The sequence below is a fragment of the Zootoca vivipara genome, chromosome 1 (assembly GCF_963506605.1).
Source record: "Zootoca vivipara chromosome 1, rZooViv1.1, whole genome shotgun sequence".
Taxonomy (NCBI): Eukaryota; Metazoa; Chordata; class Lepidosauria; order Squamata; family Lacertidae; genus Zootoca; species Zootoca vivipara.
Window position 1 is genome coordinate 119083027 of NC_083276.1, and position 14365 is coordinate 119097391.

The following is a 14365-nucleotide window of genomic DNA, read 5'->3' on the forward strand; positions in this document are numbered from 1 at the left end:
TTCAACACAGATGATGCTTAGGCGTCGAGAGGGAAAGAAAGCGGAACAAAAGGGAAGAAAATGCATTGATTTAAATGGGTGGGATTTTATTTATTTATTTTTTAGTTATTCATAGCCCACCTTTCAGGATACAAAACCTTCAAAGGCAGTCACACACACACACTTAGCAATAACAATATATAGAAGGTCATCTAGATCCTTCCCAGAGGGCAGCTGGTGACTGATGGTCCAAACTGGGCTGGCATAGGGGGATAGTTCTCTGAGGCACCTATCATCCCTCCCAGTGGGCAGTTTGGTGGTCGATGAGCAACTTGCTCTATAGAAGTGACAGAGTCCCTGAAGGAAACCAGTGTCTGAGGGCTTGGACTGAATCATAGTTGACCTCCACACATCACATCACAGAACACCTGTTGAACGAACCTCTCCAAGACCTCTCCCTTTCTTCATTGTTGTCACATGCAGCAGAAGAGGGTGGTAGAGTCCTGAGGTTTGGACTGTACCACTTGAGAGGCTTCTGCTGAGGTGCGCCATTTTTAAAAAATGCTCCACCATGTTGCAACACACAAACAAAACCTACCTCAAGTCAAACAACCTAGCAAGGGAGAGGGGAAAGTTCTAACCTGGCTTCCTCCGTGCCATCTTGTTCTGCTTGTATGGGTTCTTGAGCACTTAAAAAAGAACAAATTACTCCCCCCCCCACCTGTAGTCTGAGGTTCTACCATCCATGCTACCACACCAAGACTCTAGCACTTCTTCCCCTCCTTGTGTAGATCAGGTCACAAGCTGACCTGGATTCCATTCTTGGGAGACATGGAAGAAATAATAGTTCCTCAGCAGCCATAAACTGCTTCAGCAGGCCAAGGATGGAGCGGTCAAAAGTTCATCGCCACATTTCTCCCTGTATTCCAAGGACTAATCACAAGGGATTAGTCACTACCCTGGAGGAGAGATTAAGGATGAGTAGTACACACCGTACATTTAAAGCACATTGCTTCCCCTAAAGAATTCTGGGAACTGCAATTTACCCCCCTCGATCTACAATTCCCAGTACTCTTAACAAACTACAATTTCCCAAGATCCTTAGGGGGAAGCCATGGGCTTTAATTGTGCTTTAAATGTATGGCGTGCACATACATTCCCTATAGCCAGTAATTGTACCTTTTCTGGAACGTCTGCTTCACATTTTAAAAGTTGTGGCTTCAACGCTGGTCTCGTACAGAAAGAATTGCATGGTCTCACGTGATTTCCTGGGTTCTCTCCATTTCTGTGTGTGCATGAGGGGAAATTTCTAACCTTTCAGGTAAACTCAATCCTCATCATGGTCTTTCTGATTTAGAATCACCATCATCATATAGAACAAAATAGTCAACTGCTAAGAAAAAAATAAAATCCAGTCTTCTCTGTCACACTTGCATGCCACACAAAAAGAAAATCAGCTCACACACCAAAGCCCATAATCATATAACATAGATGTGCATGTTCTATGTCCCATACACACAGAGCAGTCGCTGACAAGCACGAACTCTCCAGATGTGTTATGTAGCTGCTTCAGTTGGCTGTTCCTTCTGCAAGGCAAAAAGAAATATTAATCACTTCATTTAATGCTAAGGGGATGGGACCTCCTCTCATATTTCAGAAAGGGGCTGGGAAGTAAAGGAAGCCAAATATTTTCCTATTTAAGGCCAGAGCAAAGGAATGCCTGTGGCTGAGTTGTGTGAAGGGCCCGGTGGCTGAAAGGGCAGGAAAGGAAGCAATTGATGGTGCTCTTTTGATTTTTCTTTCCCCCCACTTTTTTCCTTCTCTCTTTTGCACATAGAGTCTCATGTCTAATATTTTGTAGACATGATGAGCTGTGTGCAGGGAGCTGTTTTGCTTTTCCTTGCTGTGTTGCAACCCTCAGTTATTTGGGCACAACAAGACGGTGAGTAATTCCCACTTAAGATTTTTCATGGATTTTAACCGCTCTGTTTTTCAACACTTTGTTTCTCCGCTTGCCATAAAAATCAGCATCGAGCAAGCCCATTTTCCTGTCGCCGGTTGGAGCTATCAAAGAGGGTCCTGCTCTGCTCTGCTTTATTCTGTAGCATGTAGTACTAGCCTAAATAAAACAAACTTTATCTGAGCTTGCGCATTCTTGTGCACCGTTTTCTTAGTTTAAGTTCTTTGCATCCTTTGCTTTGCTTGACAAGTTCTGGAAACTTTTTAATCTCCCTTTCTCTTAGCTGTTGGAGTAAGATCTGTGAATACTAGCTCAGCAAAATCTGGAAGTCATTTGACATATTTAACAAGGCTGTATCTTCGGCTCTTTGCAACATGACTGTGTTTTTTTTATATAGTAAAGTATTGCTTTGGTATACAGGAACATGTACCTTTTAAAAGAAGACTTTAATGTCAAAGGAAATACTTTTGCAAACCAGAATGGTTGTTTCAGCTTTGGTGAAAGATTTTCCAGCTGTGTGTGGTGTGTGGGTGTGTTACTTCTTAGGCATAAGCAGAAGGATGGAACATACTGCTCTAATACTGTACCATTATTCACCAGAGGCTGCTTCAAGCTTCTACATAATCTGCTAGCAAACTCCTTTAAGATTAAGCACAGAGAGACTTACATCTAAGTAATTATACCTAGGATTGGTGCATGCAAAGAAAAGATCACTTGAAAATGAATTGGTACTAAATGCCCTAAATACCTTTTGTAGCACAGATACTTTGTGGCCAGTTTTCTTTTTAGATCTTTTTAGATCAGTGGATACATTTTGAGCTTTGAGGTGTGCTGTGAGGTGTACCAGACACTGTGCAACATTTTCTTTATTTGTGCACAGAACTGGGCCGATGAAGCCGGTAACAAACTTTTCATCACCACCAAACCCACTCACGCAATCCATAGCTGCAATTATAGGAAAGGGTCCCTTGGAACCATTCTGAAATCCATGCCCAAAACAGGCATCACATTTCCTGATGGAATGCAAGCTCTCTAGAGACCATAAGCCAGGCACTCTAGAGACCGTAAGAATAGGAACCACCAATAATAATCTTCATTACCTAGCAAAAACTGCATTGCTGAAACACATTACTTCAGATCTTATGATTTGTCAGAGATGCATGTAATAGCACTACATTCAGCAAACAAATGCTCAGATTTCAATGTTAACCTAAAGGACACAGTCTGGCTGCAATTCTCTACCCACTTGGGATTAAACCCCATTTAACTTGATGGCACTTACTTCTGATCAGCCATGCAAAGGCTTGCACCTTCAGATAGCTATCCCCACCACGCTCCCCAATATTGATCATGCATGCCTACTGATTTTGTGGTTTCCCCCCTGTATGCTTTGTCTTTCATACAACTAATTGCAGTGTGGATGGTGGCGGATGTTCATCTCACATCTTAGTGAATATTAAATATGAGTATCCACCACCACCCCTTCCTTGATTAACCGTCAATCCTCCATCTTCCAAACTGCAAGAAGGGAAAAAATTAACCATTTCCACCAAAGAAGCGTGTTGTTTTTCAGTGAAGGAAACTTCTCCTGCATTTTGGTTGCTTTCCATATCCCCATTGCCCATTTCACATAGATATTTGTGCCCTTATGGTTATGACTGTGGATTCTGACATGGAGTTTGGTTCTAGTTGGGAGTACAAGTTCTGGGCAGATGTAGCAAAGGATTCAAAGGTGCAGCCCAAAATGACATTTTTGCAGATTGTCTTGTCTTGCGTGTTTCATTATTTTAGTGCCAGGTTAGATTTAAGAGGCAAGGACAAAGTGATAAAATTACCCTTGTGAGACGGGATTTTTGTTGCCATGGAATATCAAATGCAATATCAGGTGAAGTACTTTCTTAGCAATGTATCTTTCCATACAGTGCAAGTTTCTAGGCTTCTGTTCTAGAAGCAATCTCGTTTTTCCTCCCATTTTTTCCTTGCTCCCCACAATGGACAACGGCAGATCAAAGCCTGTTCGAAACCTATTTAGAGAGAAAATGCAGGCAATGAAGTGGCAGTATATGGTTGGTGGGTGTTAGTGTTTACAAGGATGAAAAAGAGAGTTTCTAATCACATTATAAAGTGCTCTGGATGCGTCAGGAAGAATTTCCATTTGGTCTATGTCAAATTTAAGTCTGTTTTTCTTAGCATATCTTGCCAAGTGACAAGCTCTGGCAAGACATCAAGGAAACTGCTGAGAATATACAGAACTGAGAATGATCAGATGTAGCCCTACACAATGTGCTTCTTCTTTTCCATACTACCTAAAGTAGGGAGATGAAATAGACGTGCACCACGATTTTATCCTACCTTCCTGCGGTGACAGTCACATCACCACCAGTTGCCCACTTTGTGACATCTACATCTGGCAGCTGAGATACCCTATCCCGGGCATCCCCAAACTTCGGCCCTCCAGATGTTTTGGACTACAATTCCCATCATCCCTGACCACTAGTCCTGTTAGCTAGGGATCATGGGAGTTGTAGGCCAAAACAACTGGAGGACCGCAGTTTGGGGATGCCTGCCCTATCCTTTATTCTTCTGTGCTGGTATAGGTCGTCTTAGAATCAGGCTGCAATGACATCTTTGGTCTTAGTTCTGGCTATTGGGGAATATCTGACAATAGTATTTGAATGATGGCTCTTTTACCAGTGCTCTTTCTTCCTTGCAAGTCTTGTTTAGTTTTGTGGTTCACCAAGATGAAGTTTTCTGGTTTGCATGAACATTTGTTTGAGTCAAGTCTTCTCCCTCACCCCTGCCACCGCGCTCCAACTCTGACTAACCAAAGCATCAGCACCTATAATGAAGGGCCATCTAGTGGTTGCTAATTCTCCTCCACTAGAATACTTAACCTTCCCATGCTCCAATTAGTATTGCCCATTGTACCACGTGAGCCTCGTCCCTAGATCCAGATAAATGATGAACATTTGCTATATTGGTTAAATACACCAAAAAGACTTTTCATCCAATAGCACATTCAGAAAGTGATAAGTAAAGGTGTTTTCTGGGGGGGGGGGGAGTTGCCCTTGGAGTAATCTCAACACTATCAATAACTGCAAAGCTTTAGCTAAAATGCAAATGAAAAGATGCAACATTTAATAACTGGACCGCAGCCATACTAGATAGGCTTGCTCCTTCATGTTTGAAGCCTCCTTATGGGTGCTTCAAGAACAAGTTATGTGATTAAGAATTGCTTACATATAATAGCTCTGCTTTCTTGACGGTACCTTTCCATTTTAAAGCATTCAAGACATAATGGGCAAATTGAGTCGTGCTTGGCTCTTGTCGGCACATTTTTCTGAAAAGATATGACCCCGTTTGGGGTTTTGCCAACGTTCAGACGTATGGTACAAGCATGTCACTGGGGAACAATCAGTTAAAATTGCTTTTGAAACAGAACAAAAACATTTGCAACTATCATTCCCTCCCCCCCTTACATCAGCCTCCTCTGGGATCTGATTTATATGATACCTCTATGTTGCGGTTGCCCCTTCCCTATGGCTTAATCCTACAGCAATAATGTTTAAGTTGGATAATCATGTAGCATTGTCATGTCAGGTGGGAACCCACCAGCACAACAGCCTTCCCGGGTGTTGGTGGAAGTGGATGGATAATGTTCCACACAACCTATCCATCCCATCTGATTATCCTATTTAGATGTCAGGGTTGGGATCTCTCCATGGGGAAGCAGTAGCCACATGCAACGGAGGTAATGTATCAATCAGCTTTAGATTTCCATTCCTGGAGCAAAAGCTTGGGTGGAGCCTTATGTCACATGCAATCGGGATTATGTCATCTGCAATAAGAATATAATGGACTCTATCCAACTTGTGCAACAGACACTTGTACATGCAATGGAATTATCTATACCTCTCTGCATCCCTTCCAGCTTACCACATGCTCTCAAAAGCAGCTCTGGGGGTTTGAAGGACCCTCCAGAAGACGTGTGGAGGGAGGAGCAGGAAAAAAGACATCTCATTGCACAAGCAGAACTCCACTCACACTGCACTGGGTACAACCCCATGTGATCTTCTGGTTTGTCAGTTACAATACAAGTGTTTGATGACCTGCACAAACCCCTGACATTGATTATAGTTGCTGGCATTTAAGCTTTAAATGGTGCAGCTGAGAAATAGGCCAAACGCAAAACTGCCCCCATGATACAGGCAAGTAGCATGGATGGACCACATTCATCGGATACATCTGAGAGCCGTTGGCTTAAGACTACTTCATGCATTACCTTTTGTGATCAGTAACTGGTTCTGCTTCTCATAATACATGTGTGTAGTGTCATTTGTAAAAAACTTCTGTGTGGTTTCAATTAGGGGTGGGGAACCTCAGGTATGGGGGCCAAATGTGACCATTCAGATCACTCTACCTGGCCCTCAGAACTAACCCCAGGCTACACATCCTCCTCAGCCACTCATCCCTCTCCCCAGGTAACATCCCTCACCGATGCTACTTCGCACCCACTTTGAGTGTTTTTGCCTGGCTGAAATTTGTCCTCACTTGCTTGCCTGCCTGGATGGTGCCTCTTGCTTGGCTGGGTGAAGCATAGAGAGGCATGTGCAAGTCTTAAAACACTTTTATGAATATGGATTGGGCTAAGCGTAAGCAACCTATTTTCTCAATTATTGAGTTAGTTGTTCAGAAAGGCAAGCCTTAGTTTCCATGTGTTGCTTGATCCTGAAACCAGGGGTGGTAATGAAAGCTGCCAGCTTTCAATCTGCTCTTGATTTGGAATCTTTGTTTCCCAAAGCTAAGCATGAAAAGCTGTCATTAGTTTAGCTGTGGGGTGTGTGGAGGGCACAGCTTTTAGACGGCTCTACGCCCAGAGTGGTCAGGGGGGGATGGCTATTTGCCTTCTGTTTTTATTCCCTAATGTGGGAAGCACAACCTTTCCCATCTCCGCTCAATCAAGCCCACTGAATCTCCACCCATGGCCTAATCATGGACAACTCGTTTCTTTCTTGCATTTTGTGTGGGGATGTGAATTACTGGGAGATGGCTGAGCAAGACATGCTTGAGAATGCCTGCTGTAAAGGCTCCTGAGTAAGAGCACACAGCTGTGCATAGCTGGCTTGAGCAATGCCGATTGCCACATTTGAAATGAGAGCATTCGGTGCCTTGTGGGGATTCAGAGTGTTGCACAATGTAACCTTCAGTGCAGAAAATGGTCTGTGGCTTCCTGTGATTTAGAAAAGTCCAAATGTAAATTAAGTTCCAGGGAATCCACATCCTCTAGGTGAGTAGGTGTTCTTGGAAATTAGGCCAGTTTCTTCAGTTTGAGGAGGCCTATGGTTTGATGAAAATTAGATAATTACCCTTCCCTTGCATGACTTTCCATATGTGCTTTTTGACTTGAGACCAAGATCCATCAAACATTTTCCTTAAGAAGTTGGGGAAAGAATCCATTGCTTTATTGCAACAGGGTAGCACTGCTGTTTCTTTTTCACTGGCGCAGATATTATTTTACTTATTTTTAACAATGTTGAATCAATGCCATAAGGTACTCGATAGACCTTTATGCTATAAGCAGAACCTCTCTCTCCCTTTCCAACATTCCAGCTTAATCTTGGACTTTGGACTTCAGTGGTTAAAGCAGAAGATGGAGAGCAAGAATTCAAATGGAGGGCTTGTTTCTTTCTTTCTTTCCAAAAGATGTCGTCTAGTCTAATTCTGGCATTCATGTTAGACATGCTTCAGTTATACATACTGGAGAGCCTTTTGCTGGTTCTTTTCCCCCCATGTTTTGGTGACCACTGGGAAGTCAAATGCTCATTCATAGTGACAAGGTGTTAAAATAGAAAGTCGGCTATGCCCTGGTCTTCTAAAATATAGACACTTTCTCTGCTAATACAGTTGCTTGGTTTGTTGAGGATCTCAAGCTGTTGTATTCTTGATTTCTACCATGATCTAAGTCATTGGTCTTAATTCTTGTGTCATGACCTGCAACTGGGTCACAAGCTAGTTCTATGTTGGCACGCTCAAGAGAATGAGAACAGATTTAGGTAAGAGGATATAATATGTAAGACCAACAATTAAAAGTGAGTCCTGGGCCACCAGTCAAGATGACATGTTAAGCTCCAAGTAGATGCAACCCTGGCTTTAACTTGCATTACTGTTCAAGCTGCTAGCATATGCTTCAAAAACCTCCCTATCCCTGTGAAATTTAATTTAACAGCAGTTTATTTCTCAGGGTGTCCAAGTTGGCATGTTTGCTCAGGCTATAAAGCAATGTGAACAACCCATACATTCTTGGCCAAATTTTCACCATGTGACACTGAGCAGAGCAAGGACAGCTGCAAACAAAATGGCTCCAACAAGGCCTTTTAAGGCTCTGTGGTCCTCATCCCGTTCACTCTGAAACTTCAGTGCATTCAAGAGGTCTACTCAGTCTATAAATCATGAAACTGCCCCAGTGTTTCCTATAGAATCCTAGATGATTAGTTGTTTCACTTTGTTGTTCTGTTCTATCTTTGCATTTATTTATCACATTTGTTTTGCATTTTTAAATTATCTGCTCCAAAGGGCTCAGGTTATCTTATTACCTTATTACAATCAAACAGAAGCCCTGCAGGGTAGATGATGGGAAGGGATAGTCTGAACAAGACTTTGTATGTAGGTCTCCCTAGATATGACCAATCATTATTTTTATAGATTTATTATGTTTCCATACCACGATTTCCTCCAATGAGTTCAAGATGGTGTACATGGTTCGCCCTACCCTATGTTATCCTTACAACAACCCTATGAAGTAGATTAAGTTGAGAGACAGTGACTGGCCCATGGTCATCCAGTGAGCTCAGACAGTACCTTCTCCATGGATCTGGTCCAGCAGTTCCAAGAAGTAGACTAACTCTTTTGCCTAAGCAATTCTGAAAGAATTTAAGTCTATAATCTGATCAGTGTCGTGGAGTGCACACAATTTTTAAAATAAAGGAAATTCAATGGGGAAAATTCAAGCATTCTGGTTTCACAACTATTCCTGTAAAAGGATATGCTGTTGAGTGGCATGTGGTGGTTAACTTTCTAAGTTTTGTACATTGCTGAGTTCTAAAGATGTGAATTTGGCCTTTCTTCCTCAAAACGTTAGCTAACAGCTTTTAATTAGTTTTTGAATCTATGGATCCAAGAGCCAAAGTAATAAATTATGTGGCCTGCTCAGAACATTTCTTCAACAAGCTTGATCCTTAATTTAATGAGAACACCCTCTTTCATTTTTCATGCTCCTCTTTCTTAAGCCAGTGCATTTTGCCCAAGTGATGGATTAAGGATACAATAAAGATTTTACAGTTGTGTTTTATGGGCAGAACTGGACATTAAAACAGAGGTGGAGAAGAATGTTTGCTGCTATTCCATTCATTTGCCATTTCTATTTCATAGTGTTCATTTTGAAATTAATGAATCTCGAGCTCCCCATTTAGTTACGTTTAGTTTATTGTTTGGTCTGAAATGAATGACCACCACATGGAGTGCCAGTCTTACTCTCTTCCTAGTGATGTCTAGTTTTAACAAGCAAATATGTGAGGTGGGGGGGGGGGGGCAAAGAAATTGTGTTATACTAGATGTTGCAGTGGAAGAAAGAGACACAGAGCAGTAGGGTAAAATCTAGCTCCATCTTAAGCTTAGGTCACAGGCATGGCCAAACTTGGCCCTCCTGCTGCTTTGGGACTACAATTCCCATCATCCCTGACCACTGGTCCTGTTACCAAGGGATGATGGGAGTTGTAGTCCCAAAACATCTGGTGGGCCAAGTTTGGCCGTGCCTGGCTTAGGAGCACAAAAGTATCAGCTGTAGAACAGGTTTGGACCCTGAATGAGAACCCTGAGGCTAAGAGGGGGGTGTACCAGAAGGAAAATGAATTCATATTGGTTGATATATAAATGTAACTTTGTATTAATGTAACATTTTTCTATGTAACTGTGTATTTTTGTAATACACAGTTGCCTGCTGTTGCTTCTTTATTGCACACCACTTAGAGATATTTTTAATACGTATATTAAGTGGCATGGAAATTAAAGAACCATAGTGAACATAAACAAAATACATAAATCCAGCAAAAAGAATGTAAAACAGTCTTCCTTCCCCAAAAAAGCTCAACAAGTTTGGTCAATCCAATGGGTAGATCACTGCCAGTGTTTCAGTGCCAGATCGCAGTGTCTTGGGAGTTTTACATCCATGGTCTAGCCCAATCCCTGCAATGCAGGAATCTCATGACAGACCGTCATCCAACCTCTACTTAAAAACTTCCAGGGTGCACCAAATCTTGTGGGAATCTGTTTCACTGCCAAACAGCTCTTACTGTCTGAAAGTTCTTCCTGAAGTTCAGTTGGAATCTCCTTTCTTGCAACTTGTATCCATTGATTTAGGCCCTAGCCTCCAGAGCAGGAGAAAACAAGCTTGCTCCATCTTCTATGACAGCCTTTAAGATATCTGAAGATGGCTATCATCTCTCCTCTCAGTCTCCTCTTGCAAAATGAAGTTTCGGCACACACATACACCTCTCTCCCCACCATATTGTTTTATTTCACAGTGATTCTAACTACATTTGCCTATATTACAATATGGCAAAGTAAGTGTCATCAATTGTTGCATCACTCATGTGATGTTTCATCCTTGGGCTCCAGCTTTATATTCAAATTGTGATCAAACAGCCAAAGGTTCAGTGCAGAGTGGTGGCCTTGATTCAAAACAGACTCTTGTTCCAGGTGAACAGTCTTTTCTATTGCAGCCTAGCTTTTGGCACAAGTATCACTCACAACATTTCAACATTGAACTGGATCAACTTTTCTTTTTTTACTTTTTTCTTTTTCACTAAATTTCCCCAAACTTTTTGGTGACTTTGCATATGCTACACTTTTCCGTGATTGAGGTCATGGCATCATGAAATCTACTTCCCTATCTCCTGGTTCAGATCTACTGCTGAAAGTAACATATCCATTTTTTCCCTTAAGAATAGTTGCTCTACAATAATCATTGTAGATATGTGCCCCTAGATAACACAGACATGCAATAGGGGCAATTGTTTGCCAGTCACAATTCTCCCTGTTGCATGAAAAGTTACATGTACTCTTTTTAATTTTATACTCCTAATACCAGTCAGCTGGGTCCGATTTCCAAAGTTTGGAAACTGTTTCGTGTCAAGATGACAATGGAAAACATGATATAATAACCCTTCAAATAACAGTCATTTTGTAGATTTAGTTTGGGAGTGCTTCAACCACTGAGTTTTTTTGGCCGTGTTCATGAAACACAGCAAAAGAGATTCCTTTCCTATTAGCTAACAAACCACTTCCATTCTCCAAGATTTCATGTTGAATGAGCACTGCATTTTTTAAGTACTTAAAAAAAATGTAAGTGAAGAAGAACTAATATGGCATGTGCTTTAGAATGGCCTACTTCTTCTCAGTTGCATAAAATATATACATGAATGCATGCCAGCTTGGGGGAGGTGGTTGGGCAAGGTATCATGTTCCAAAACCTACCTCTTATCATTCAGCTGAATTTCTACACCCCTTTGATAACATATTCTTCAGGTACTACAACTTAATGTTTATTTTGATAGCAGCCTTTGTACAAAATGGTTTGTGCCCGGAGGGTTGCACAGGCCTGCACAAGCTGCAAGTCACCAAACTAATCTAGCATTCTGGATGCAGAGAGGTTTTGATGGGAATTCAAATACACGGCCTCAAGCACATCCTTTCAGGCAGCATGGTTCTTGGAGGGCTGGACCACCACCCCACCACCCTTGAACATTCAAGTTGTTTCTGAATCAGAAATCAGAAGGCTGAGTGCAAATTATCTTCCTCCCATCTCCCATTACAATGCAACTGATACAGAGGGTTGCCAAATTTCAAACAGTGTTGAGCTATTTTTATGGAAATATGGTAAAAACAAGACTGCCGACATGGGCTGCCATATGTCTGGATTTTCCCGGATATTTGTCCAATTTCTGCCTGGACACTGCTGCTGACTGCAGTATTCCGTATATGTCCGGGGAACTCCTGATGTATGGCAACCCCTACCCATGTAACCTGTTTTCTTACCAAGTCTTTAGAACTGTGCTGCCAATAATGGGAATCAATAGAACAAGATGAAGATGATGATTTTCCTAGTGATCATGCCCCAAAGGAATGATTACTTAAAAATACCATAGGTTGAACAAACACCAGAACTACCAAGCGATACCATGCAAGAGGAAAGACTAGTATAGGAATGTATCTGGGGTTGCGGCGCTCATCTCGCTTTACTGGCCGAGGGAGCCAACATTTATCTGCAGACAGTTTTAGAGAGCTACAATTCCCAGAGTTCCTGGGAAGAGGGATTAAACTAGTCTGTGAATTATAGCTCTGTGGGGAGAATAGAGGCCTCCTAACAACTACCAGTACCCCTAATCCCCCCAGGATTCATTGGGGGAAGCCATGACTCTTCAAAGTGGTTCACACTGGTTTGTTAAATGGAGTGCAGATGGGGGGGGGGTCTTTGTTGTGAGAATGCTCATTTCCTATGAACTTCTGTTCCTATTACTCATGGGTTCACAGTTCACAGAATAAGTTGTAGGCAGCCTCATTTGCATTTCCACTCCAAACTAGGTGCCTATTACAGATGAGGGAATTCCAATGCATGCAGTCCTTTTCTGCAGATAAATCTTTGTACCACTGAACGACACAGCTGTGCCACAGAACAAGAGAGTTTCTGAGCTGCTGATCAGTTCAGTCTCCATTCCTGGGTGAAACACACAGGTTCTCGTGGCAAGTGGAGATCAGGTATCAAGAGAAAGTAAGCAATCCCAAATTAATTTGCACCCCTGTTTATTTAAAGAATGCCTAGTTTTTCATAATTCCTGTTTCCCATCTAGGAACTGATGTGTTGTGCCTAAGGATGGAAGCTGGGCTGCATAGCAGTTGGTTGTAGTTGCAGATGGAGGGGGGGAACCAGTCATTATTTATTTTTTTCTCCTTCCAGCAGGCCTCAGGGCACCTGAAAGGGCCTCATTTGAACACCCATTACATCCTCCCAGGCTCCATTTTACCAGAGGAAGACATGGATGACTTTTTTTCTTCCTTCCCCTCCCTCACCCTTTGCATTTTTCAACCATCTGGTCCAGTGTTTACCAAACTTGGGTCTCCAGCTGTTTTTGGACTACAGTTCACATTATCCCTGACTACTGGTCCTGCTAGGTAGGGATGGTGGGAGTTGGAGTCCAAAAACAGCTGGCGACCCAAGTTTGGGAAAGCCTGATCTAGTCTGATGAAGAATTTTGGAGTACTTATGTGTCTGATAGATGAGCAATCTCACCACCTGTCAAAGATGGACTGTGAGCTTAGGGAAATGAGATGGCAAGCTCACTACTGCTAAACCCAGGAGAACTGAACACCACCCATCAGATTCTGCTATCCATTGTTTGTCAGCTGATAGACAGGTGGCCATGATTTGAGTGAAATGACCTCATGAGCCAACTTGGGCACCCTGATGGGGCAAAGACTGGCCCAGAGCAACATGCTCCCCATCCCTGACATAGCTGCATCAATGTAGAAGAAGTTTTGATTCAGAAGCCTTTCAAATGGCCTTCTTTTGGTTGTTCTTCAAAAGAGAAAGAAAGAAAGAAAAAACCAGAATAAAGGTTCAGGTTGCAACATAGTTTAAGATTATCTCAATCTTAAAAATATTAAGGTACCACTATAGCAGTTTGATACATTATTTATTTTTAAAGTATCAGTCTGGGATAAAGAAAAACTACCTCCCAGTAACATGCATGTTTAGCTTAGAAGACCAGGACAGATGCATAAAGATATTTCAGCAGAAAGTCCATAACGTAACATATATGAAGAGTTATGGTTTAGTTGATGTGCCCTATAACAAGAAACTTCCATGTAATTTCATTTTATTTTGTAGTCATTTATTTTAGATAGCGAGCTGGATTGCTTTAATATACATCAAAATGAATTACCTGAGCTAAATTCTTCACTGACTTATAAGCCTTGGAATTGTCCAAGCCACTTATAAATTAGCTCAGAATTAGTCTTCTGCCATGGATGAAATATTGCTGCAGTTTGAGACAAACCAGGAATGCATTTCTTTCCTATCTGGAAATATAAATGTACTGCAATATATAAAATCTTGACATCTCTGGAGGAAAGTAAGGTATCTCCATAGAAGTCCTTTAAAAGTTGGCTTCATAGAAGATATAACTCTTCGTCTTGGCAGGAGAAGATCATTTCCCTACTTTGGATATTTCCCCCCCCCCCATGCTTTCTCATGCTGAACGGGAAACCCATTTGGCAAACTCAGACTTGAAGCAGCTCATATTTTCACTTGGGTATATTTGGGTTTCCAGGTCCTCAAAAGGAGAAATATGCATCACAGGTTAAGAACATAAA

The 14365-nt window shown here is 41.9% G+C and overlaps 1 protein-coding gene across 1 annotated transcript in view; it reads left to right on the forward strand.

The window, feature by feature from the left end:
* Window positions 1–1693: 1693 nt before the first annotated feature.
* The window catches only part of COL3A1 (collagen type III alpha 1 chain), a 93401-nt gene continuing 80729 nt past the window's right edge, over window positions 1694–14365 (forward strand). Inside the window, exon 1 of the mRNA XM_035135841.2 lies at window positions 1694–1921. Coding sequence (XP_034991732.2) covers window positions 1843–1921 — 79 coding nt within the window. The 5' untranslated portion in view covers window positions 1694–1842. The remainder of the gene's footprint in view (window positions 1922–14365) is intronic.